Source organism: Artemia sp. Qi Xiang Cuo, chromosome 18 (assembly GCF_049724085.1).
Source record: "Artemia sp. Qi Xiang Cuo chromosome 18, ASM4972408v1, whole genome shotgun sequence".
NCBI classification, from domain to species: Eukaryota; Metazoa; Arthropoda; class Branchiopoda; order Anostraca; family Artemiidae; genus Artemia; species Artemia sp. Qi Xiang Cuo.
In genome coordinates, this window is record NC_142811.1 from 23,155,081 (window position 1) to 23,181,728 (window position 26,648).

General features: G+C 36.2%; 1 protein-coding gene across 1 annotated transcript; it reads left to right on the top strand.

Annotated features, from left to right (window-relative positions):
* The first annotated feature begins 17,663 nt into the window (after positions 1-17,663).
* Positions 17,664-26,107, top strand: LOC148941337 (uncharacterized). Its single transcript, XM_089104104.1, has 3 exons — positions 17,664-17,978; positions 20,648-20,867; positions 25,182-26,107. Exons 1-3 carry the CDS (start codon positions 17,703-17,705, stop codon positions 25,460-25,462), a joined length of 777 nt encoding a protein of 258 aa, XP_088960230.1. The 5' UTR covers positions 17,664-17,702; the 3' UTR covers positions 25,463-26,107.
* Positions 26,108-26,648: the final 541 nt, after the last annotated feature.

Genomic DNA, 26,648 nt, shown 5'->3' on the forward strand with positions numbered 1-26,648 from the left:
TGATTTAATACATGCAATAAACTAGGTAGTGTCGATAAAATGCCATAGAGGACCAGTGGGAAAGTAACAGCGTTTCCACGATCAAGCAAAGAGTATGATTTGTAGAAGAGTAAGCATATTTCATGTGATTTTAAGATACGCAAAAAAGTTAAAAAAAATACCATTTTAAGAAATTAAATACAGTATTTACTAATAGGGGAGGGGACTCTTTGAGGTTGGAAAATGGGTTTAGGAATGACATTATGAATGGAACTTGTTCAGAAAAGATATAATAAACCCATAAAAAAGTATTAAAAAAAAAGGGCGAGGGGGCTCGGTGGGGGGCCCCGGGAGGGGGTGGGGGGGGCCCGTGGGGGGCCGGTTGCCCCTTTGGGGGCCCGAGGGACCTTTGAGGCCCAGGGGATGGCCTTCGGGGGTCTGAGGAGGGCGTTTGGGGGATAACATTTCGAAATTTTTACTTTTTAGTTTACTTTTTTTTTGCGGCACATCCTGCGGCGCTTTCCTGCGGTGCCTCCCTGCGGCGCATCCCCTGCGGCGCTTTCCTGACCCGCGGCGCATCCCTGCGGCACATCCTGCGGCGCTTTCCTGGCCCACGGCGCATCCCGGCGGCGCTTCTCTGGCCCGGGGGGACCTTTGGGGACCGGGGGAGGGCCTTTGGGGCACAGGTGGGCCTTTGGGAGTCTGGGGGACACTTGAGGACCGATTGGTCCTTTGGGAGCCGGTTGGCCCTTTGGGGGCCGGGGGCGGGCCGTTGGGGGGCCGGGGGGCCAGTTGGGGGCCTGGGGGACATTTGGGGACCGGTGTATGGCCTTTGGGACCCCGTTGGTCCTTTGGGAGCTCTATGGGCCTTTGGGGGGCCCGGGGATGGCCTTTGGGGGTCTGGGTGGGTCTTTGGGGGCGCCGGTGGCTCTTTGGGAGCCCGGGGGACCTTTGAGGACCGGGGGGAGGGCCTTTGGGGTCCGGGTGCCCTTTGGGGGTCCGGGGGCCCTTTGAGGACCAGAGGAGGGCCTTTGAGGGTCTGAGGAGGGCGTTTGGGGGGCTGGGGCTCTATGGGAGCTTGGGAGACCTTAGAGTACCGGGGGCTTCCTTCGGGGTTGTGGTGGGGGATCGGAATTCTTTGGGGTTGGGGTAGAGGACCTCACAACACTGTTCAAATGGAACTTGTGTATTATAACGACCACAGAGTTTCACCCTCAAATTCTCTTCTAAAACCTTTCCTAAAATCTTCTTTCAAAATGTCTCTAACTGTTTCGCCGAAATAATCCCATAAAATGGATAAAACGGTTTCGCCCAAATAATCCCTAAACGTAATTTCAGCGTGTTCCTTTTGTTTGGCATCTCTGCGCTAACGCATTTCAAATTTCTAGGAAACCCTTTCCTACGTTAATCTCTTCATCTCATAAATTTTCCTAGCTAAACTATTAGGGTTTCGTTAGAATATCAATTTATCTCTCCGACTTAAAGCTCCGTGAAGCCGTATTTAAAAATGGAATTTCTATCTCTTTAGACTCCCACATAATTCCAAGATAACAAGTGATGTCAATTATAATTCCTGACACTAAAGATCAATGAAGCCCTATTTAAAAATATAATATTAATTTTTCTCTCTGACCTAAAGAACGTTTATCCCTCAGACCTAAGATTAAAGAAGCCTTAATGTTTCTTAATTCTCCCCTTCGTGAATCAATAATTTCCCCTAGCGATTATGTAAATCATGTTCACAGGTGCTACTCGTGACAGGACCACGTGGTTTATGGTTTTCCATGTGAGAAAATTCCTGTTTTTCCAAGTGAGAAAATTCCTGTTTTTTCATTCTCACTGAGAAAACCATATAACAGACATGAATTGCTGTTGACATCCATAAATGTGACAAAGTTCCTGTTTTTCAAATTCTCACTGACAAAAACCATTAAACATCCATGAAAAACATCAAATAAATCGACCGACACACATAACCATCCTTGAATTATGTAAAAAAAAGTTATAGGTGGCAGCAGGGGTGAATCGTGGGGCCTTCTGACCCCTCTCTACTGACGCGTGTATGTGTGTGGGAGGGGGGGTGTATTTGCCCTCTGACCACTTTGACTCTTATAAAGAGCTCTATAACTTCTGATTACCAATCCAATGAGCCCTCTTCGGTGGTTATACGACCGCCCTTTCTCTAAAACCTAATATGCCCCCAGGTCGTAACCTACAACCCTTGCCCTGAGGGCTATGGGCAGGGTCGTCCCGAGGGGGGACTGTGAGGGGTGTGCCACCCCCTAACTTTTTTGGTATTCGGTAAATTTTTCGTCGAAGGCGAAAATTTCGGTAGAAATTTTGCAAAATCGACCGAAACTTAGCAAAATTCATGATTTCTGCAGAAAATTCGGCATAAATAACGTAGCGATTCGATAATCGCAAGTTCACCCCCCCCCCCTCAACCCCCAATAAAATGAGCCTCAGGACACCCCTGGCTATGGGGGAAGGTCATCCTGAAAGGCATAATTTCTGAGCCTTTCAACTACGCTGAACAAAATGAATATCTCAAAAATTTTGATTGAATGTGTTTGGGGAATTATTGGTATATGGGGAGGGGTTGACATCCAATCACTCTTGATTGTAAAAAAAAATCCAGTAGAGCTTCTGATTAACAATCAAATGAGCCCCCTCCGAAGTTTATACGACCACCCTTTCTGTAAAAAAAAATCCCCCCAGGGCATAACTTACAACCCTTGCCCTGAAGGTTGTGTGTTTGTGTTGGGGGGGGAGGGTGTCATCCTCAAATTCATAATTTCCGGACCTTTAAACTACGCTGAACAAAATGGATATCTCTAAATTTTGATTGGGTGTGTTTTGGAAAATGATCGACGTGGGGGGGGGGGGGGCTGGTTGCCTTCCATGAGCTATTTTTGAAGTTTCTTTGACATTTCTTTCTATAAGAAGTGCCCTGGTCTAAAAAATAAAAATAAATTAATATATTTTGTCCACATCTAACTTTACTTAGGCTGCGCTATCGCGCTGCCTATAATATTTTGCTTTGGGATTTCTATTATACAGCATTGGAAGTGCCGATAAGACCAGGTAAGCCCGCCCCTAAAATTCAGCCTATGGGCGCCCATGTGTAAGAATTAAATTCAAAAGTTTAAAGTTGAGTGATATTAAGTATCAAAATTGATATATTTATAAGTTTCTGTTTATTTCCAAGTTTTTCAACCATATACCAATGAACATCCAATACAAAAACTCCGACGCACGAAAAGTTCTCGTTAACATCTAATGTAAATTTGATTTTTAAGAGGGGAGGCAGCTGCCCCCATGCTCCCCTTCTCTACACCCAAGGTTTAGATCCTTGTCCAATAAAAAGTTCAGGTAATGTCATGATTCTGGCTCTCAGAATGGATATTTCTGAGATTAATGAATTCAATGATATAAGTATCCTGTCCTAAAGGTGCAAGTTAGAGCTGCGGGCTACCACAAATGTGTTTTTTTTCAAATATAACATATATATATATATATATATATATATATATATATATATATATATATATATATATATATATATATATATATATATATTTGACATAAATATAACACATATGTACGCGCAAAAGCATCAGTCATTCTCAGGGTTGCCACCTTTATCATGAAAGTCCTATTTTAGTACTATTTTAGCACTATTACAGTCAATTTTTTGATGGTAGCACCAAAGATCATTGTGTAGCACGTAAATTTGGGCAATTGTAGCACATGAGGAACTGACCGTGGTGGTAACCCTGATCTTGACGCTGCTCAATACTTATTATTATCTCTATAACGCAAGTAAAGATGCACTTGAAGAAGAGGCCTTCAACTTTTTCATTATCTTGAATACTAAAATATCCTTCATAATAAATATTGTAATTGCTAAAAACAAAACTTCACAAGATAAATGTTTTGCCTTGTTCATTATCTATGATTAAAAACATTTCAAGTATTACGGCCAGTTTTCCCTACACAAATAAATCCTGTTACAAAAATTTATAAGTTGTAAATCCTCAGCTGCTGGGACGTTAAGAGTAGCGCATTTCCTCCATCAATACGCCACTTAATAAGTGTTTTGATTTCTAGCTCTAAAATTGCATTTTGGATTTCTTAGAATTTCCAAATCTAAAGATGCGTTAACACAATAATGTACCAATTCCTCACTCCTCGGGTAAATCGGCTGAAATATTCTGAATAAAATATGTCTATGAATGGAATATTCAGTCACGAAAATTATGCAAAACCATTTCAAGGAGATATCCAAACCCCCTACCCTATTCCTTAATCATTGTTTATGCCATACATTGAAACGTGAGAAAGGAATAAAAATATTCAAAAGTGTGACCAGCGATATCCTGTGTATACTGTCAGCTTAGAATCATAATACCGCTCCCACTTTTAAGCTCCACCCCTCCTTAATATTCACAAGTACCAAAATCCCCTTCCATGGGGATATAACAAGGCTAAATAATGCCAACCATCTAAAGCATCGAAGTGTAAAAACTATAGAGAGAAGATCACATTTGTGGACAGCTGTGGCGAATTAAGTCAATCGTTGCTAATTTCTATTGGATACTAAAAATGTAAGCGGTAGTGGGGTCTTGTGACATGTTTGATATATCGTTGAAAAGTTGACACAGGTCAAACAAATAGATAACAAGACCTCAAATTTGAAAAAGAAACCTCAAAATACCTGTCAGACTCTCCGCCATTTAAAGATTTAATTCTATAACAGTTAGTAAATTCACTACTGTTACCAATACAAATTCATTTGAAATTGGAAACATAGATGGTGATTCATAGTCTAAGAAAATTGGCTTCTAAGAGTCAAAGCTTAATTATTGTTGGAATTTTCAGCAGTTTATTCTAAAAATAACATTGCACCAACCTTCATTAAAAGAGTGAATAATGAATAAAAGCCTTACTCCGAACGTCTTTAGAGAATTCTCAAAACTTTGGTGAATTTTCTTTTGTATCTTATTTTTTCGTTTGATAAAAATTGATTAAGAAAGCAAACAAGAATGATTTTTTTTGCGAGAGAAAAATAAAACGAACAGGCAAACAAGCGAACAAACAAACAAACGAACAAAACAGACAAAAAAAAAGGAAAAACAATGACAGAGCAAATATTTTGTCAAAGACTTCTGCTAAGAAATATTTGCTTTGCCTCTTCATGATTTTTTTACTTGTTGGAAATTACCCTCCTTGACATCACTCATCCAAGAAAAAAAAATGCAATAGCAAGAGCACCTTCTCGGTGAGTTCTGCCAGGTCTGGAGAAATTCTTTCATCAACAAAGTTTCTCGTTTCAAGTTTTCTTCTTCACATAAAATCTGTATTCATTTTGCTCAATTCTCCCATTTTGGAGTCACTAACAACCATTCTTGGATTAAGTTGTTACACCGATTTTGATGAAATTTTCACGAATTAATACCCGTTAAGAGCATTCTCGACTCTTAGGGACCATTCAGGCTAGTGAATAAGGCGTATAATTCGTAAAATTAAGTGCCATGTACGCGAAAATCCTGAGATAAAATTTGTACACGCTTCTCTCAGTGTGTTAAAAATTAATAGAAGCGAGTTTATTTTCTGTGCTAAAAATTGTACGTGGGCTATTCGAAGCCAAGAGTTTGCAGACTTTCGCGTCAAGTGTGTATTTAAGAACGAAAAGAAGAAAAGTCTAATATTTTTTTTTAGACTGAGTTAATGAACTGGAAAATCAATGGAATTTTGGGAGTTTTTTTTTTATTGACATTATGAGAAAGACACAGTACGGACTCTGCTAATGGAACGAAATGGTAGTTGTGCAAGCCACAAAAACTTTCAACTTGCTGTGAAAATTGAAAACATTTGGTGTACAAGTTTTTCCAACTATGAACAGGTGTGGAGAATAAGGGTTTACAACATACAATTTAATTTTTCTTTTTATACTTAAGCCTGAACAGTCCTTTAATGGAAAGCCACACAGTAGAAATTTTTAACTGTTCACCAAAACCAAACGCAAAATGAAATCTCTCTAAATCTCAAAAATATGTCATCTTCATCACGTGCTTAAGAATTCAAATATCTTGCGCACGTTTTTTTTCGACGTACCAGAGGATCATAACTAAAAAAATTTAGACGGCCAACTGTTGTGTAACAAGAGTTTTATTTTAGATAGATCGAAAAATAAACTTTAATGTTTGTTTTTATTTTTAGATGTGATGTTATAGGTTGCTTTAAATTTTCTTAGATTACGTTACGATTATGCTGTCTTAGGGAGGATTATGCTTGGATACTTTTCTTTCCTACTTATACTACTCTCCACATAATTATACTATGTCGGGCGACATTGATTTTAATATCACCTGGAACACGGTCCCAGAGTCTTCATGAAGTTGCCACTCGTTTGGTATCTTTAAAAAGAATGTCAAAGAATTTCTAGTTGATAATTGAATTTTTCTTTCACTGGAGTTGATGTATATGAATTGGGTTTGGATGTTTGTTTCAGCATGAGCTATTCCAATTTTATTGATATTTTGGTTTGAAATCATGTGCTACTCCCCTGCCTTGCTTGTGATTTTGGGTAACTTTTGAAGTGGAAGATTAGTTTTGTTTTTCTTTTTTCCGTGTGTGTTTTTTTCCCTTTTTTCATATTTTATACTGGTACATTTCTTTATTTTTTTTTATCATGTTTCTTCATAGACATGGAGCCTTACGGGGGAGATTATGTTGAAATTTGTTTTTGTCGTAAATTTATTGTTTAATAAAAGAACGCTGAGCTCTAAGATTCAGAATAGTTTAATTTTCAATTGTTTGTTTCTTATTCAACAAGAGGCTAGTTACCTTTTGAATGAAATGCTTTTCTATATTATTTGGTATCTATTTAGGTAATAAGTCTATTATTAAAATTGAAATTCCCACCGATTAATTTTCCACTTTCCCTAGACTCGAATAAAAAAATTAAAGAATTGGCTATTGAGAAAGTATAAATATCTCCCCGTAAATCATCCGTCGCTGCTACTTTGGACATACTATGCTATACAAAATATCCTTAGCTTAGAGCAGACTCGCATTGGTAAAAATAAGAACGTTTCAATCATATCTGTAAATACTGGAATGTAAGAAAATATTCATCTTTATTAAAAACCGACTTATTGTTTATCAAGACTAGAGGTATAGTATCAAATAACCCAGTGGTTTACGTTTCTTAAACATTCGTGATTACCCACCCCACTACCTGTCTTAACCATTTCTTCATCTGTTACACAAAAGGAAAATTTTAGGATAGTTTCATATTCTGTTGTTGTTTTTTTTTTGGAGGAAAACTGCCAGGAAATTTGAAGTCAAAGCCAAAGTAACTGGTGGAACAATGCAAAGAAAATACCTAATGTTCCTTTGTTCCCAAGGTCATTTGTTTTTTTGTTTTTTTCAATCGAGTCAAGTAATTCGTTAACTCCCATTCATTATCTGTTCCAGAGCTCTTATGCATTTATGCATACCCTTTTGGAAACAAATAGTTCATAAATTTAAAGCCAAGAGAAAGAATAACACAAACAAGCAAAAAATACATCAAAACAAACAAGTAAAATAGAAAATTACAAAGAAAAAATTTGCGCAAGGAGATAATCCTATGATAGGCAGCGCAATAGCGCTGCCTAAGTAAAGAACGATGTGTGCACAATGTATTTTTTATTTTTTGGTTTCTTGGTCTTAGACCAGGGCACTTCGGCTGGAAGCAGTTGTCGCAGAAACTTTGAAAAGGAGTCATTCGATTGGAAATTGGAAGGGATTGTGCCCTTTTTAATAGCCGAAAGTGATTGGAAGATGACTAACACCCTTTCTATGCCCACCATTTCCCCAAGCAAATCCAATCAAAATTATAGGATAGCCATTTTGGTCAGCGTATTTGATTTCTAGATAGAAATTATGTTTTTTTAAGAGGACACTCCCCCCACAGCCCTCAGGGCAAGGGTTGTAAGTTATACCTTGGGGGCATATAAGGTTCTTATAGAAAGCTTTGTCGTAGAAACTTCAAAAAGGGCTAATTTGATTTTGAAATTCAAAGGGCTAGTGCCCTTTCTAATAGTCAAAAGTGATTGGAGGGCAACTAACCCCCCTCTCACGCCTACCTTTTCCCCAAACACATACAATCAAAATTTTGAGATAGCCATTTTGTTCAACGCAGTGGAAAATTCTGGAAATTAAATCTTTGAGGATAACAACCCCCCCCCCCCGCCACAGCCCTCGGGGCAAGGGTTGTAAGCTATGCCCTGGGACATATACGGTTTTTATAGAAAGCGTTGTCGTAGAAACTTCAAAAAGAGCTCATTTGATTGGAAATTGAAATGGCTAGTGCCCTTTTTAATAGTCGAAAGTGATTGAAAGGCTACTAACCCCCCTCTCACGCCCACCTTTTCCCCAAACACATCCAATAAAAATTTTGAGATAGTCATTTTATTCAAAGTAGTTGAAAGGTCCGGAAATTATATCTTTGAGGATGACACTCCCTCCAGAGCCCTCAGGGTAAAGGTTGTAACTGATGCCTTGGGGGCATATAAAGTTTTTATTTAAAGCTTTGTCGTAGAAACTTGAAAAAGGGCTCATTCAATTGGAAATTCAAAGGGCTACTGCCCTTTTTAATAGTCGAAAGTGATTGGAGGGCAACTAATCCCCCTCTCACGGTGAACTTTTCCCCAATTACATCTAATCGAAATTGTTAGATAGCCATTTTGCTAAACGTAGTTAAAAGTCTTAGAAATTACGTCTTTGAGGATGATAACCCCTTAGAGCCGTCAGGGCAAGGGTTGTAAGTTATGGCCTGGGGTAATATAAGATTTTTATTTATAGCAATGTTGTAGAAACTTCAAAAAGGGTTCATTCGATTGGAAATTAGGAGGGCTTGTGCCCTTTTTAATAGTCGAAAGTTAATTGAGGATAACTAACACCCCTCTGGTACCCACCATTTCAGCAAATGCATCCAATCCAAATTTTTAGATTGCCATTTTGTTCGACGTAGTTAAAAAGTCCAGAAATTATGCTTTTAAGGCTGACACTTCCCCCCAAAGCCCTCAGGGGAAGGATTGTGAGTTACGCCCTGGGGGTATATAAGTTTTTTTTTACAGAACGCGTTGTCGTAGAAATTTCAAAAAGGGCTCACTCGATTGGAAATTGAAATGGCTAGTGCACTTTTTAATAGTCGAAAGTGATTGGAGGGCAACTAGCCCCCCTCTCACACCCACCATTTCCCCAAACACATCCAATAAAAATTTTGAGATAGCCATTTTGTTCAATGTAGTTGAAAGGTCTGGAAATCAAGTCTTTGAGGATGACACTCCCCCCAGAGCCCTAGAGGCAAGGGTTGTAAGTTTTGCCCTGGGGGCATATAAGGTTTTTATGGAAAGCTTTGTCGTAAAAACTTCAAAAGGGCTCATTCAGTTGGAAATTGAAGGGTTTGAAGGGCTAGTGCTCTTTTAATAGTCAAAAGTGATTGGAGAGCAAGTAGCCCCCCTTTCACGCCCACCTTTTCCCAAACACATCCAATCAAAATTTTGAGATAGCCATTTTGTTCAACGTAGTTGAAAGTTCTGGAAATCAAATCTTTGAGGATGACACTCCCCCCAGAGCCCTAGAGGCAAGGGTTGTAAGTTTTGCCCTGGGAGCATATAAGTTTTTTATGGAAAGCTTTGTCGTAAAAACTTCAAAAGGGCTCATTCAGTTGGAAATTGAAGGGTTTGAAGGGCTAGTGCTCTTTTAATAGTCAAAAGTGATTGGAGAGCAAGTAGCCCCCCTTTCATGGCCACCATTCTGCCAAACACATCCAATTGTAATTTTTCGATAGGTGGTGTTTCAACGTAGTTGAAAAATCTGGAAATTAGGTCTTTGAGGATGACAAACCCCTCACAGCCCTCAGGGCAAGGGTTTAATCTACGCCCTGTGGACATACAAGGTTTTCACACAAAGTGTTGTCGTAGAAACTTCGAAACTTCAAAAAAATACAAATGAATGTGCATTGTCAGTTTAATATAAATAATACTGATATTTATTAATCAAAATGTTAATATTATTTGATTTATTAAAGTTATAAAAGTAAACACATCTATATTTTTTCAGTAAAGTGCAAATTATGTTCTGGCCTTGGGAAGGCATAGGGGTTTTGAGCCCTACTCATGTTAATTTCTGCTTGTTTTGAGTTCAACTATGTTATTTATTGTAATTTCTCTTCGTTTTGGGATTCATTTATTTATCGAGGCTGATTTGTGGTAGTTTCACGCTTGGCAGATTATTTGATTTTATTTTTGCTCATTTTTGGTTTAATGGAGTTCTTTACTTTTCTTTGAAAATTTTTTTTTTTTGAAAAAGTTTTTTTTAATTAATAAAGCAAATGGGGTTCAGAAAGCCGAGACTGGGAAAAAAGTTTGAGTTTGCCTAGGTTAAAAGCAAGGCTTCGTAAAGTCGTAAGCAATGTATATGTGCATACACATGAGGAGGGTATGGTATCTTTGCTTTAGATACAGTTTTAACCCACTTCTTCTTCTTTTATTTTTCATAGTCATAACCAGACCTCTTTCCCTTAAAAATTAAGAAGGGAAGCAGTTTTTCGGGTTTATAACCTTTTTTAGTAATCAGTGGCCCAAAATAGCTCATCGATTTGGTACTTCTGATGTGGTAAACACATCATTAACATCCCTAGTAATTCGAAAAAAAAATTAAATCAGTTTGCAGTGTATGAAATCGGTATAAATCAGATTGAAATGCTTCTTTCTTAGTGATAAAAAAGAGAAATTACGATTAGGAAGTCACAACTACATAATTTTGGGGACTCTAAAAGTTTGAAATGAGACAAAACATTTTCCGGTTATTATAGTTTTTTCCCGGTTATTATAAAAAACGCACTTTTATGAGGATTAGCTGCTTTTATTTCAAAGAAAAACTGGTTATTTCTTGACAGATATTTTAAATCTGAAAGGCATGACCTCTAAAAAAATGGTTATTGGTTTTGAAATGGGGTTCTGCCTTCCCCGTGAAATTTATTAATAGGAATTTTCCTAAATTCATTATACAAAATTTTCAGTTTTACTAAGCACAGTTACCATGGGGAAAAAAGAGGGAAGACAGACAATCTATACAAGTAGAGCTGGAGACGAGCATCAAGTCGCAACGAGCATCAGCGAGCACCTAGACAATTTGCAGGTAGAGAATTTCGCCCAAGAAACATTACAACTGTCCAGCTCTTGGCCACTTAAAAGAAGTTAGGTCTCATTTAACAGTGGAAAGTTTGCTTCACTCGACAAATTTGTCTTTCGTTTTATGTCCATTCTGCAATTAGTGACAGTAACAGGCACATGCAAGTCAAATTTAACCCGATATCGCCTTGCCGACTTTGGGCAAGAAATACCATCTACTTATCCTCGCCGTCACAGCAGGCTCAGTGAAAGAAGGGTTAAAGTACATTCGAGTTCAGTCAAGCACACCATAATGGTTTATTTAAGGACTTAAAAAGAAGCTTAAGAACGGAAGGCCTATACATCAATGTCTGACATGCTCAAGCCTTCTTTGTGTTTGCAGGGAAGGATTAGGTGACAGTTCAACACCTAAGCAGCTATTAGGCAAATTGAAATTAGCTTCATGTAAAGTCACAACGAAAGCAACTATTTTCTACAGGTAGTAAGTAATATTAATCCCACGGCCTCTTTTGCTGCTAGTTGATTGACCGCACCAAACCCAAATTACATTAAGTGAAAAAAAAAGTTTGAATGAATTGCACTCAGAACTTACTAGATAAGATTAAAATCAGGGTCAAAACTAGATTCGTGATTGTATTTCTAATTTTTATAGACATAAAACCATGCATGTAATGGCTCATTAAATATCACCAATAAACAGAATAAGGGTGGAAATAATGCCAAATATTGTTGAAAATAATGAAACGACTCTTGATATATTTCCAATAAGAAGTCTTGGCTTAGTAGTTATTGGTTACAAAACAGTCACTGCTTTGTCTTGCATGATGTTCATTGCGTAATAATTCTTTTAGGAGACGGGAACGATAGTCTAAGCACAACATGCTGCTTAAGGCACATCAAAGAATTGCGCTATCTCGTCCATTGTAAACTTTTTCAATTTCTGTGGCCTAACTATTTAGAATGGATGATGCAGTTTCGCCATAAGTTGTAAAGCTTGGATATGAGATCCAAGTAACCGAAGAAAAATCTAAAAGCCAGCACGGACTTCCCCGGTAATCTACGAAAAAACATTTGACTTTTGCTCTTTTGTGTCGAAGATAGACATATCAAATTTAATGAAACTTGCATCATTAAAAATTACGAATTTTGTTTTTTCAATTAAACGGAGCAGAATTTAATTTTTAAAGTTCAGGAGAGGGCAGTCTAAAAACTTTCCAGCATACCTGCTACGAAAACGTTAAAATTAGCCCAACCGAAATATCACTTGACCAAGTTGACGCCTTTGGGAGTTCCCTGTGGTGCTATTTGCTTTGCTTTATAATCTTACCGATAGCCTACAGTGGATGTATTATTTTTCTATTTTTACATTGAATAGACAGCGCTTTTCTTAAAAGTTAGCAAAATATTATCTTTTTTTTATTTTAGATTATCCACTCGTTAGCTTTTCGAACTGTTGACGCATTTAAGATTCACTATCAATTTTACCCATATTTTACGAAAACATCATTTGAGTGATTTGGCTGCTTTAGGAGTTCTAACTGGTATTGGTAAAATTTGCTTAAGGGCTCTTTGTCTTTGAGACGGTCAGCCAACGCTGAAGCTTCCAAAATGTTCTTTAAGGTATCGAATGGTCTTAGTATTTGTTTGGGTCTTCAGAATTTTATAGTAAGGTTTCTTTATCCTCGTCAAGTCTTGGCAATATAGCCTGAGGTGTTCCTAAGTTACGAACATGAACCTATACGTAATGCATGGTTTATTTTCGTTGAACTTGCGTCCTCCTTTATTTGACTGTCTGTCTTCTAATTAAAGCAGATCTTCAATGTCTATTGAAGATATCTTCTATCGTTGGTTTAAATGAAACTAAATTTACGTTGCTTAGGCATCTTGAAATGTTGTAAAAGGTTTTTGCCAGTCCCCTCAATAAAAATCTTAAGTCAGCAACAATTTGGTTTGGCTTCTTTACTTTTTTAACTTTTTATATGTATAATTTTGAACCAATTGAAGAATAATCTGACTTAAACAAATCAAAGTCCACAAACAAAGCCAACAAAACAAGACAAAACAAAAACTTAAACAGAAAAAATATTAACAAAAACAAGAAAACGAAGTCAAATTTGGCTTAAAATTTGTGAAGTAAAGAACATGTATACGTCTATAAGGAGCATTGGTGCCCATACGCTGAATTTTTTTGGAGGGGAGGGGGGGGGCTTAGCTCGTCTAATCGGCACTTCCAATGCTGTATAATAGAAATTTCAGAACAAAAATATAAAATATAAGTCAGCATCATTCAGCCAAAGAGTGGGGGGGCTCGAGCCCCCCTCTGCCCCCCATATCGGCACCCATGATAAGCAGGGTATCAAATCTTCCTACATTTCAAATTTTCACTATTTTTTTTACAGAAGCCAAAAAAAAATTATTGTGCGTCTTCCGGTTGCGTAAGCAACACTTTGATTTTGATTTTTCACTTTTATCTGTTGTTTATACGCTCACAAATACTTAGCAACTGAATAATAGTGTCTTACAAACCAAATTAAAATTTAGCTAAAAATCTAAGAACAAAAAAAAATTATATGTTTATACATGGGGCATCAAATCTCGCTACATTTCAGATTTTTACAAAATTAAGCCTTACGTAAACATTAGCCTTAGGGATGCATTTACCCTCTTAAGTCATCAAAATCTCACTTGAACCTTTTGATACGAGCCAATCGGCCGTTAGGATTTACTTTGTGAATAATTCCTTTAAAATGCGTTTTCTCAATCCAAGTTTAATTCTAAAGGCTCTAGAAAAATAATGAATTATAATGTTTGCCAAAAAAAAAAAAAAAAATCATCAAATTGGATTAATAAGAGTGGATTTCCTCAGCACACAGAAAACAAATTCAAAGAGGCTGTTATTGGTTTCAACTTTTTCTTATGGAAAATAGCTTGTGAAAGGACGACGCAATACTTTTTTGTATTATCGTTAATTCACGCTAGTATGCTATTCATTAAAGTTGGTGCATAACACCACTTTTTTTGTGAGTAATGAATAACATACAAAAAAGAAATTTTGCAGTTGCCTACGTGACGAGCAATTTGATAGAAGCAAACTTTGTATCGACTTCATGGTGAGTCAGCACTGCATAAAAAACATAAGAAAACAAAAATAAGAAACATAAGAAAAGACTAATTAATTTTTATTTTTATTTTAGCACAACTCCACAGACACTAAAAAGTATCCCCAAAAGGCTGACAGAAATGTTTATCCCTTTTCGCTCTTTCTAGAATCCAAAATCAATTTTATGATAACACTTCAAAATGACAAATATTTCAACGTCAAAGTATAAGGCGACTCGTATATTAGACTGGGACAATTGATACAGACAACATGCAAAAGCCAAATGTAATAATAATAACGAGCCGTAAAAGTAAAACAAGTGCAATATGTGCATAATAAGGGAAAGTAGAATATAAATTACTGTAATAATGTATAACGAGTTGTAAAAATAAAACGAGTGCAACAAGTGAACAATAAGGGAAACGAGAATAGAAATTAATGTAATAATAATAACGAGTTGTAAAAGTAAAACGAGCGTAGCATGTGCACAATAACGAGAATAGAAATGAATCGTTAAATTTTCAGGAAGTGATTAATACACGGTTAAATCTTGAACTAGAAATAGCAGCGGTAGAAACAACAAAGTTATTAAAATAATTTTGTTAAGCTTTTCGATGAATCTGTCTTATTCGATGCAAAGTGGACCTCGATGGAAAAATCAGAATCGAATACTTTCCAAATTAATGAAGGATGAATTCAAATTTGGGTCCAACAAGGTTTAAGAAGTACTTTAAGCCAGAATACGAATACCTAAAAATAACCTAAGAATTTTGAGTTTAAAAAAAATAAGCATTTGATGTGTTATAAGTTTAGAGTAGTTTAGAAGATGTACAGAGTTTCAGTTTTAGGCTTTTGGTTTAATTTGACAAAATGGTGACTTTATCTGTGCTCCACATGTCCATGTTCATATAAGAAGAACGAAGCAGTACAAAGGCAACGTCCGAGAAAAGTAGCCGAGATTCCTAGTGAAAAAAAAAATATAAATTTATGGAAAAGGTTCTATTAAAAGTTAAGAAAGCTGTTGTGTTGCGTCAACGCAAAAGAAGGTTACGAGGAGTACATGTTAAAACACGAAGTCCATTATGGTTCACATGCGTAGGTCCAAGAAAGCAGTTCTTTTTAGGTAGTAAACCCCAGTTTAAAATTTTTGAACACGGTTGGGTTCTTACTTTTACTTGTACTTGGGGCTGTACTAGGTGTTTTCCGCCGACTCTCGCAGCTAGAAGGTATTTTGTGAGAACTTGTTTGACCGTAAACTACCCACACTCAAAGCGGCTGAGCTTGCAGAGCCACATCATTGACCTAACCCTAGCCAGAGGATGGGTGACAGTAGGACTCGAACCCCCCCCCCCCTCTAGAAGGACATAGGATTGCAAGTCCAGCGTGCAATCCACTCGACTAGGGTGGATCAGTTGGGTAATATCCATACACAGGGAAGATACATGGGATTCTAAGTTAAAACTCACTATTATCCACGAGGATTCACGCATTCCGGTCTCTGCCACCCCCTTTCAATATTATGAGAATCCTCTCATATACCCCGACCGAACGATTGTGGCTGCATGTACGAATTTTGTTTGCATCTACCTCATTTATTTTGTAGGGTGCACAAAAAGAAAGAAAATCATCTAATTAAAATGTTTACTCTTTTAACTTTTATTTTTAGCTCACTGTGTATATATAAACACAAAGTTCCAACTTAAAAATAAAATCCTTGAGAGCGAGTGAGTAGCTACACCTCTTGGATATGGAATATTTTACATTTTAATAAAAATTTCATTATTTTATTACATTTTTATTACATTTTATTAAAAAAAAATTATTTCCAAATAATTCTAATCTATGTTTATCATTTCTTTGGAATTACCTGAATTAAATCAGTCTAAGAAACTCCAGGAGTGCTACCTTTGCAACCAAACTGGCAGACAAATTCTAAACTCTCATTCTAAGCGAGTTCCGAGGGATCAAAGTCTTGGTTAATTTTTCGCAATATTGGCTCCATTTTCTGCTATCTGGGTGACATTCCTTGGAATCTCCAGTGACAATTCCTGCCATCTCGGCTCCAATTTGTGCAAACTAGGATACAAGATTTTTGGCCTCCGCATTATTTCGGTACTTCGAGGTGGCCTGCTTATATATGCTAATATATGGCTCAGTTTTTAGTTTTCACTGCCTTTTTCACTTGATAAAGGAAAATTGGCTCCAACTTTGCCCCCCCCCCCCGGATTTTGAGGAAATTACGCCGCTGGACACAAACCCGGGAAATGTACGAGAATGCTAGGTATTTGTGACAAATAGGAAACGTGTAAACATTCAGTGCAAAATTTATACAGGAATAATACTAGACCAAATTAAAAAAAAAAAGACCCAATTTTGGCCCGCGTCTGACGACATCTCGCTTTTGTTGTAATTTTAACCATGTAAAGGAGGTTAAAGCAGGCGAGTACACGGAGTACTACTGAGGGATTATTTTACTTTCTCTAACCCATAAATTAGCCGAGTTGTATTTAACTGTGCCCCGTCATCATGGTAATTACTTAATTTTTTGTTTGATGTATTTTCGCTTATAATGAAAGACTTTTTTAAATTAACTTTTTAAATCTGTGATTTATGATCCTAATATTCTCCAGTTGTCTTCTGCGTCGCCGCGTACCTGATGGCAAGTGACTCTCTACGATTGGGTCCCACTAATTTAGAATGTGCTAAATTCATTCCAAGAGAAGGAGTACTTCTATCTAGGCCCTCTCACTCCCTCCTTAATATCTAAGATACAAAACAATGCAAAGTTCGTTGTATTCAAACAAACAGGCAAATTTTCAAACCTTTACCCCCCTTGAAATACCCCCCCCCCTCCCTTGATAAGAAATTTCATGTAGACAACTCATGGAACTGACTCTAGACTTGGCACTGGATACATTTAAAGATGATAGTGGTGACGACTAACCCAAATAATTCATTGACCGCTCCACCGCTTATAAAAAGTAGGCATCCCATTAAACATTTGATCCTATTACTGCACAAACAAATTGCTAGCAAGCAGAAAGCAATTCCGAACGATGACATTTCTATTCTAAGGTCTTCCATCATGCAACCACAAAAAGTCTTTCCGGACCACAGATCAAGTAGGGGAAAGCAAAGAGGGTGCCGATACTCATTGATGTTCTGATTTAATTTATTACAACTCTCCGTATTGATAGCCTCTCAGCGTGATTCTTTTGCCCCCCTTCTGCCTCCCTATAGCCTCTTAGTGTCCCTCTATTCAATAAGATTTAACCAATCACAGGCTGGGGCTGAAGCTCAGCGCGCCTTCTTGAGCGTACGACAGCCATTCAGATGGGGGGTTGATGGATCAGAATGATTATCAGTTTCAAGTATCTTGTCGAGTTGATCGTTAAACCAGAATAAGCGTATCTATATAGTTAAATATTGGCGCAATGACTTTAAGTGAGAAAAAAAGTATCTTTAGACCCTGGGACGAGCCCAAGGAAGCTCAACAATGCCCGCTTAAAAGACGAGACGATAAGAAAGTGGAGATAAAAAAGACTCGTGAATCTGATCCTACAAAAGTGTCACTGTCTTCAGAAGATGAATATAAACTGTTATATGAGCAACAAATTCACCATCAAAATTTTATAATTGCTCAACAGCAAATGTCATTAGTTGGACTTTCTCAACATTTAAGTTTACCAAGTCCTGTTTTATCTTTATCGGTAAGTTAATTCGTTTTATCGAAAATAACTTTATAACAATATTTCTTACCAGAAGAGGTAAAAATAAAATATTTAAAATCTCTTATTCTTATATGAAAGTTTTTTCCTTTAAACTCACAAGGACCAAAACTAAATGATTAGTAATACCGTAACTTCATAAAAACCCTTAGGCACGATTGTGCCTTGCCGGAGACTAATTTTTGTTAAAATACTACTTCACGCTTCGTTTTGATATGAAGGCAACACAGTTTGAATTTTGTTCGTTTAAATCATTTGAAATGCAAAAAAAATCTTTTATGCTCCTGGAGAGCTGAACTAAATTAAAATTTACAAACTTTTGTACTTCGGCCGACAAAGCTCATCTTCAAAGAGAACTCCAAGAGATAAACCTATCATTTCTTATGGTCCTGTAATCGAATAATAATAAAAAATATCCTTAGAGTCCTTAGAGATATCTTAGAGTCCTTATCAATTAGCCTCCTTTTCAAATAACTATTAATAATTTCTTAATGTTGAAATGATCTATTTTCAGTGATGAATATCTACGATTATTTGCTTAAATTAGCATGCTCCCTTGTTGGCTAAAAGTATATATATATATATATATATATATATATATTCCCCCACATTATATGTTCCCCCACAAAAGGTTGGATGGCTTGTAACGTATGAGAAAAAATCAAACAAATTTATCTAAATATTCTTTCACAGATCTTTTGAATCCTCCGTGAAAGCGGCATATCGTGTAGTCGTTTCAGACTTTTGAAAATTATTCACCCTCCCCCCTCCTTTATTGTATCCGAAATATTTAGCTTTTCTAGGCTTACCTCTCAATCTAGGCTAAATAAGACTTTAATATTGCCTGTCACAGAGGTAAGTAGATGCAAATGGGAACAGTATTCTAAAACGAAGTGCGAACAATTTATGATACAAATGACAAAACTAAAATTGGGGTGATGGTTTTTCTTGAAATACTTTACGCACTAATGAGTCATTTCGTGGCTCTAAAATTCGTCTTCTACTTCATCACGAATGTCGGCATTACATCAAATGGCTTTGAGACTAAAGCAGCTACTTCTTCACAGAATTCAAAGAATATTCACGAAATCTTCAGAGAATCTTCAAGAAAATAAGGTTGAGTTTAATATTCAAGGGCTTCAAGGTACCTACTTATTAATTTCCTTCCCAACCGCATCCGCGATTCTCATTTCTTATTCTTCAGTTTCGGTAATAAAGTGTTCAGCCTTGACGTAGTTTCCAATATTTACTTTAAGGCACCAATTCTGCAGCTTTAATATATAAGCCTAAATATCATCTTTGAAGTAAATAATGTAAGTTATGTCACATTGCAATTTTAAATTTGCCTGGTTTAGCTGATCCAACTCTTGGCAACAAGAAATCATGTGCTCTTTGGATCTCATCGTTAAATTGTTTCATAAGCTCATGTCTTTCTTTCCTTCTTAATAACTATTTTATAGGTATTTTTTAATTAAAAGACTCTGCCAACGACATTTACTTTTGATAAACAGTGAACAACAGTTGTAGAAAAGAAAAACTTCGTGATTAGAAACCACTTTGGTGCCTAGTTTTTGACAGACGAGCATTGACAGAAATAGAATAATATTAACAAATGTCACCACACACCTGAAAATTTCTTGCAATGGCTTCAGAAGTGTTAATAGGAAGAACAAATCGGTGAATAATGCAGTACGGTGAATATCGGTGAATAAAGTGTGATGTAAAAAGCGGTGCACTCCCTTTGCTAGTGGTGCAAGCTCTTTAACTTTCGTCCGAAAGCCCGACATCAATCCAATTGTGGCTGTTGATCTAATGTCATATACCCCAACAAATTATTTCGTTGTAAAAATTACTTTCAAAGATTGGACCTTATCATATCCAAGACGTGTTCACCTTTCAAAGAAGTTTTTAGTTCTATACAAAACGATGATCGTCTTGATGTCCTTTAAGTGTCCTTTAAGATACCTCACAAAAACGAGAAACTGGGAATATGAACTAACATTGGTGTACTCATCAAGTTGAAAAACAAAGGCGGGAGATGCCCTGCTTTTAGAATGAAATATGTTTCATCATATTAATGAACATAATTGAAATGTGTCTCTGAACTTGTGTTGTTGGACAAAGATGTGTTGCTAATATTAATTTTTTGGATTCTCCAAGAAATTATCTAACCGATTTCAATAAAAAAAAGGTTTAATAAGGGTTTTTGACATGGTATGGGACTTTTATTTTCTGCAAATTCAAGAGCAATTTCTTACATAACCACTATATTAACACCATTGGCATAACAGCGTTACCTTGTATGAGTTTGATGATTTGGTTAGTCCGAATGTCCTCAAAACTTAGGCTTGGAAAAGTGTCATTTTCGACTACAAATTGACTACACCGTTGACATGGCAAGGGTTTTCTTTTTAGAAAGGCTGGGGGGTTCGACTCATTTACTGGTGGGACAATCATAGATCAAAAGTTTCCATAGCCATTATATAGCCATTTTCTGGACTCGCTCCTTGGCCACGCCTTTGTGCTTCATATTATCATAATTTATTTTAAATTCAGATTTGAATGAGTTTATGAGGTAAGGGCCAAAGAAAAATGCTTTATGGGTTCTAAATTGAAGCACTGCTTGCTTTCATGCTAATTTAATCTTTCAGGATTCAGCATCTTCTACCAACTGGAAAGGCCTTGTCGACACACTTGAATCTTTATCACCATTGCAATTAGCATCACTTGGGATTGAACCAAGCACATCTGCTATGCAGTTCATTCACCAATCACAACGCAAACCAAGACCTAAGAAATTCCGGTGTCCGCATTGCGGTGTCGGATTTTCAAACAACGGACAGCTTAAAGGACATATTCGAAGTCACACAGGTAATTACAATTATATGAATTAGTTTAAATTAAGTTAAATTAGGATTAAATTAGACCAGATTAAATTAGATTAGAATTAAATAGAATTTAGTAAGATTAGAATTAGACTAAAGCAAGCTAGGTTAGAGTAAATTAGATTAGATCTAGATTAGAGTAAATTATATCAGAGTAAATTAAAATCAGAGCAAAATTTAAGTTAGAGTAAAATAAGTGACAATAATCGTCCCAAAGGGTGCTTATTAACAGATACGTATCAATACTATCAGACTGTGTAGGTAAAATTTACTCTCACCAATAGTTACCAACAAACAGAATTGTCCATGATTGTACAAAAAGTGTAAACCCCCACCCCCTTTAAGAAGAAAATGTGATTACTATGGAAATTCCACCGTCACACACGGAATTTTTGAGAGGCTTTGAAGACAAAAGGTACTCATACAGGAAAAAATACGACAAATGCATTTCTTACTTTTCCCGGGAAGAATGGATATGGATAAGTCTTTACTTTCTCTTTTGGTTTCTCTTCCAGGGAGGATTGTACCGAACCAGCTATCCTCCAAAATAAGATGAGGGCTCATTTGAATCTAAAGTTTGACATCCAGGAACCTTTTTAAGTAATAATTTTTTAATGTTCTTCAAAGAAAAGTAAAGAACGGTTTTAATCCTAAAACGAGCATAAAGTCAAATAATAAGTCAAGCTTTGAACGAACAGAAATAAATATGAATGAACGAATGAATATTAACGACTCGAGATTAAAATATATAATCAAGTAAAACTCAAAAAACCAAAAATTAATGAGAAAAAATATTGTGACCCTTCGTTCTCACCTGTGACCCTTCGTTCATTCTGAGTGGAATGGCTATCTCAATTTGTTAATCCAATACCACGGGGGGCTACAAGATACACAGGGTGAGACATTGTTAAGGAAAGCGGGAGTGTCCTCCAATAGCTCTCAGTATCCAAAAAATAAAATAAAGCTATAATTTTTTTATCTGGAAACTCCCCTCCCAAATTTGTAAGATTATTTATTCTCTACAAAGTGGTTAACAGGAAAACAAAATAAAAGTGTTACATAAAGGGCCCTGTTTAGTAATTTTTTAAAAGAAACTCCCGATTCGTGCCAAGTATAGTCAACATCCAAGTCAGCAAAAATTATGGAACCAACCATAGTCTGGCATAAAAAAAATATTAGTTTCTGGGGACATGCAGGGTCACGGTGCATTTTTTCTCTAAGCACATGTGTAGTTGATATGTTACCGTAAATGTTCGATATTCGTAAATGTCAACATTCACCGGTGATTGTCCGAAATACTTTTTTTTTCTCCTTGGCCTTATTGTTGCCAGTCAACTTTTTCAGGTTAATGCAAGGTTTGATGATGACAGGCTGGGTTAGACTAGTTTGGTTGGATTAAGCTAGGTTAGGTTAAAATAGGTTTTTAACCCATTTCTGATATTTATAACCAAATTTAACCTAACTTAATCTAATCTAACCTAAATTAACATACCAAACCTAACTTTAACTTTTACCATCATAGCTTGCGGTAGGACTGAAAAAGCTGACTCGCAAAGCTAACTGAATCCAAGCAGAGAAAAAAGAATCTCGGACATTCACCGGTGATTGTCGACATTAACCAGACTTTGGAAATAAATAAATAAAACTTCTTATGTCCGGAATTCATATTTACTATCGTGCTCTATTTTTGTTTTCAAATACCTTCATGGTCTCCTATCACCTTGTTTTTGGTGGCGAATTTGATGACGGCCGACGTTGCCATCTTATTTCTCATATCAGCCTTAGTTCCACTGTGTTCTCAATCACCCAACTCTCCGCAACGCTGTATATAAATTATATAATCACGACTCAGTAATATTTGGTCACTACAGTCTTGGCACGTATAAATCTCCGCCCATGTCCTTGTCCATCAGCAATTCAGTGTGCATTACCCCGGAACACGTATTTTGGCGGAAACTTTCTCGAAATGCCTTTGAAACCAACTCGAGACTTTGAAACCTACTTGTAATTTTTAAAAACATCTAATAACAACATTACACTACTAATTACCGATTTCTATTTATATATGTATGGGAATAAATTAATTTAAAATTAGATTCTTTAAAATTTAGTGCTACAACATTGAAGTAACACCAAATTTCACTTTCAAAAGAAATCTGACATGTCTATCTGTGAAAAAATCTAATATTGCTTATTTTTCCACGTTCTCCGGAGCACTTGCATCTTGGTCCGGCTTTGTATAATTATTGAGATAGGGAATAATTGTACTGTACAAATGTATATATTGTACCTACAGTGTTCCGTAATATGGATATAGGCTACACCTAGTTTCAAGTCTTTAATATTCGTGTAGTAAGGCTTGGAACTCATTGCTTTCTTTTGCTAAGGATTGGCACTTACTCAGAGTCTTGAAAAGATAAGTACAAGACTATTTAGATAAATTTGTGTCGATGATTGTTCATTTCGGGAAACCGTCTAAGGGACAAACGAAAAGCAGGTCATCCGCCGTTGGGGTGGGAGGATTTCATAAAAAAAGACTTAAAGGAAATGGGAACTTCCTGGGAGGGTGTAAAGAGGGAAGCTTTGGATAGATTGGGATGGAGATGGAGCGTGCGTAGATATGTTGGCCTCAGGCGGCTTGGTGCTGCGGCGAGTTGTTAGTAGTAGTAGTATTAGGCCATTCAGCTATTTTTGTGGGATGTTAGGAGAGATTCACTTTTTTTTATGCATTTTAACCCGGAAATCATGAAATTTTTTATTGTTTGAAAGCCTATACTAATTGTAATCTGTCAATCTTAAAACTAGTAGAAATTACTGTGAATGTGTAAAGAAACTTAAGACGAGCAGAATTTAAAATATATAATAAAGTTATAAAGTGATAAATATTCTTATGAGAAGGTGAATTAAATCTAAAACAAGCACAAATTAAAGTGGATAGTCCAGTAAAATTTAAAACTAACAGAAATTACTGCTAACAATCTCTACAACTCACTAAAACCTAGAGTGTCATTTGCATTTCTTGGCTCAAACAAAAATAGTAAACTGACCCTCCACCTCCGTCCATTTATACCACAAATCCTATGTTTGTACCGGTCTATGCATGTTCTCGTCGGCGGTTTCCATCTAAGATATGTAACTAACCCTAGTTGCTTATGTTCCATTTCTTTAAAAAAAATTACATGTGCTAATGTCTCATTTTTTACGTTAATATTTAAAGCACTCCCCATTTAAGACAACCCTTAACACTATGTTGGTTTAATCATGGATACAAAAATATTAGAATCTTCGAATATTTCAAACAGGATGAGTCCAAAAATATTAAAATAAATGGTCTAATGCCATGTTCAGACGCATAGGAAAACCGATGAGAAAAACCGATCGGTAGGAAAGGAAAAGTGGTCAAACGATAGGTGCAAGATTTTTCTGAAAAGTACAGAAAACATTTTTTTGCTAGGTATCCTCCTTTCTCTTGTTCGCTTCATATAGACCATGACTTATGTCGTTCAAAAACTGGTGGTTCTGAACAAGAACCACCAAATATTGAACTTCACGTGCTTAAAAATTGACATGCTTTTGACTTTCAAAGATACTTGCCCATTTTTGCTCGACGACACATGAAAAACTGATTGTTATCATGAGGAAACCAGAAAAATTCCCAGCCGCAAAACCGATCGATTTTTCCAGGGTACCGGCCGGTTTTGATTGTTTTCCCATGTATCCAAACGGCCTATAAAAGAAGTTTAAAAAAGTTTACATCTTTTTTTTTTGTATTGTTGTCGTAAGCTTTTCCCTCTTTTTTTTCTGTTCTTTAGCTTGGAGGTGATAATGGTAAAGTTGGTGGATTCTTTAGGTTTGAGGTAAATTTGGAGGTGAAATGTATATTAGCTTGAAATATCAATTTTTACTTATTCTTTGATTTTTTTTTTGGTATTATACCATTTTAATACCATATCAAATAATGGTGGTTTGCCCGAATAGAAATATGTTGAACACTCGTTAGACAAATTTGTAAGATGTTCACCATGATAGTTAAATTTTTTTGTTTTATATATATAAATATATATATATATATATATATATATATATATATATATATATATATATATATATATATATATATATATATATATATATATATATATATATATATATATATATATATATATATATATATATATAAACATCTCAATTATTCGTTTGTCCTAACTGCTTTAAATGTAATTGAAAGGAATATTCGTTTGTCCTAACTGCTTTAAATGTAAATTGAAAGGAATACGAGACTATTCATTTTTAATTACAGGAGAGCGACCTTTCCAATGTGAAGTCGAATCTTGTGGCAAAACTTTCACTCGGAATGAGGAGTTAACAAGACATAAACGAATTCACACCGGTGTGCGACCTTATTCATGTGTACAATGTGGAAAAAAGTTTGGACGTCGAGATCACCTTAAAAAGCACACCAGAACTCACCAGCGACCGGCGCCGCCTCTTATGGTGCTACCTCATCAACTCCCATTAGGAGCAATGTTCCAACCTTTATCAGGCTTTCCGCCGTTTGCTTACAACCCGATGATTTTGTAGACTAGATTTTAGTTCATGTATATATAAAAAAAGAGTATCTTAATTTTTATGTAATATTTGTGTCGCGATTTATTGTACCAAAATAAAGTAACGCTGTTGTACTGAGCAGTAAGGTCAGAAACGCGATTTGTGATATTCTTTGACTGCATCAAGTCCCCATTTTTCAAAACCATGGTATTTTTATTTCCCATTAGTAAGACAAAACATATCAAAGAACATTTTATCGGTAATATTTTTATATTGAATTTATATTTTACACAATATAAATGATGTTTAATATGAGCAGAGTTGTAAATTAAAAAAATTGAATTTGTATGTTTATAAGGATTTTGATACATAAGAACTTGAATTTTGATATAAAAGCCCCAAATTTCAGATTTAATCTCCCCCTCCCGAGGGCGAAAACCATATAACAATTTTGAAATGTTGTAATATACAGAATCAATATGACAATTCTTGCTAAGACATGAATCAATCCGAACCCACCTTTGGAATCATTCTTACGAGGATCCTCGCATAAAAGGTACAATGTTTAAATAGGGATGGTAAAGGGAAAATGCAACTGCAATCAAAGGTCTACAATAGTTATTTCTGCCATAAGTATACTTTTTTGTATAGGGAAGGTCCCAACTCCCTTTCTCCCCCTCCCCCATTACCCACGCCAATAATCATATCAACAGGATTACCTTTACGGATGCTCGTGACCAATATAATTTATGAAGACTTAAAATAGCTTTAGTTTTTACAGTTTTGTCAGTTATTCATTATCGAAAGATGAATGATTTGTTCTTTTTCCTTTTTGATCTCACGAATTTTTCAATAAAAGTTCATTTCTTTTTAGAAATTGTATTTTGTTATGTTCCCTATATCAATTGTAGTTTACCGTATGATTTAGATTGAGCCTACGAACTTCCTAGAATTTAACTCCGTTAGGTCAAGGTCTATAATCTGGAAAACCGTATCAATACTACCTGAGTTTTTAGAGGGCTGCAGAAAAGATAATGCATTCTATTTCCATTTGCAACTATGAAGCCCAAAAATGTTACGAAACCTTAGACCCCATGTAATTTTATGCTATTTGCAGTCATGCGTTTTTTCCTTGTGGGTAGAATGCACCTTATGTAGCTCTTTTTTTCTATGTAGGAGATTCGTGATCTTAGAGAAAAGAACACCTATTCAGCCAAAA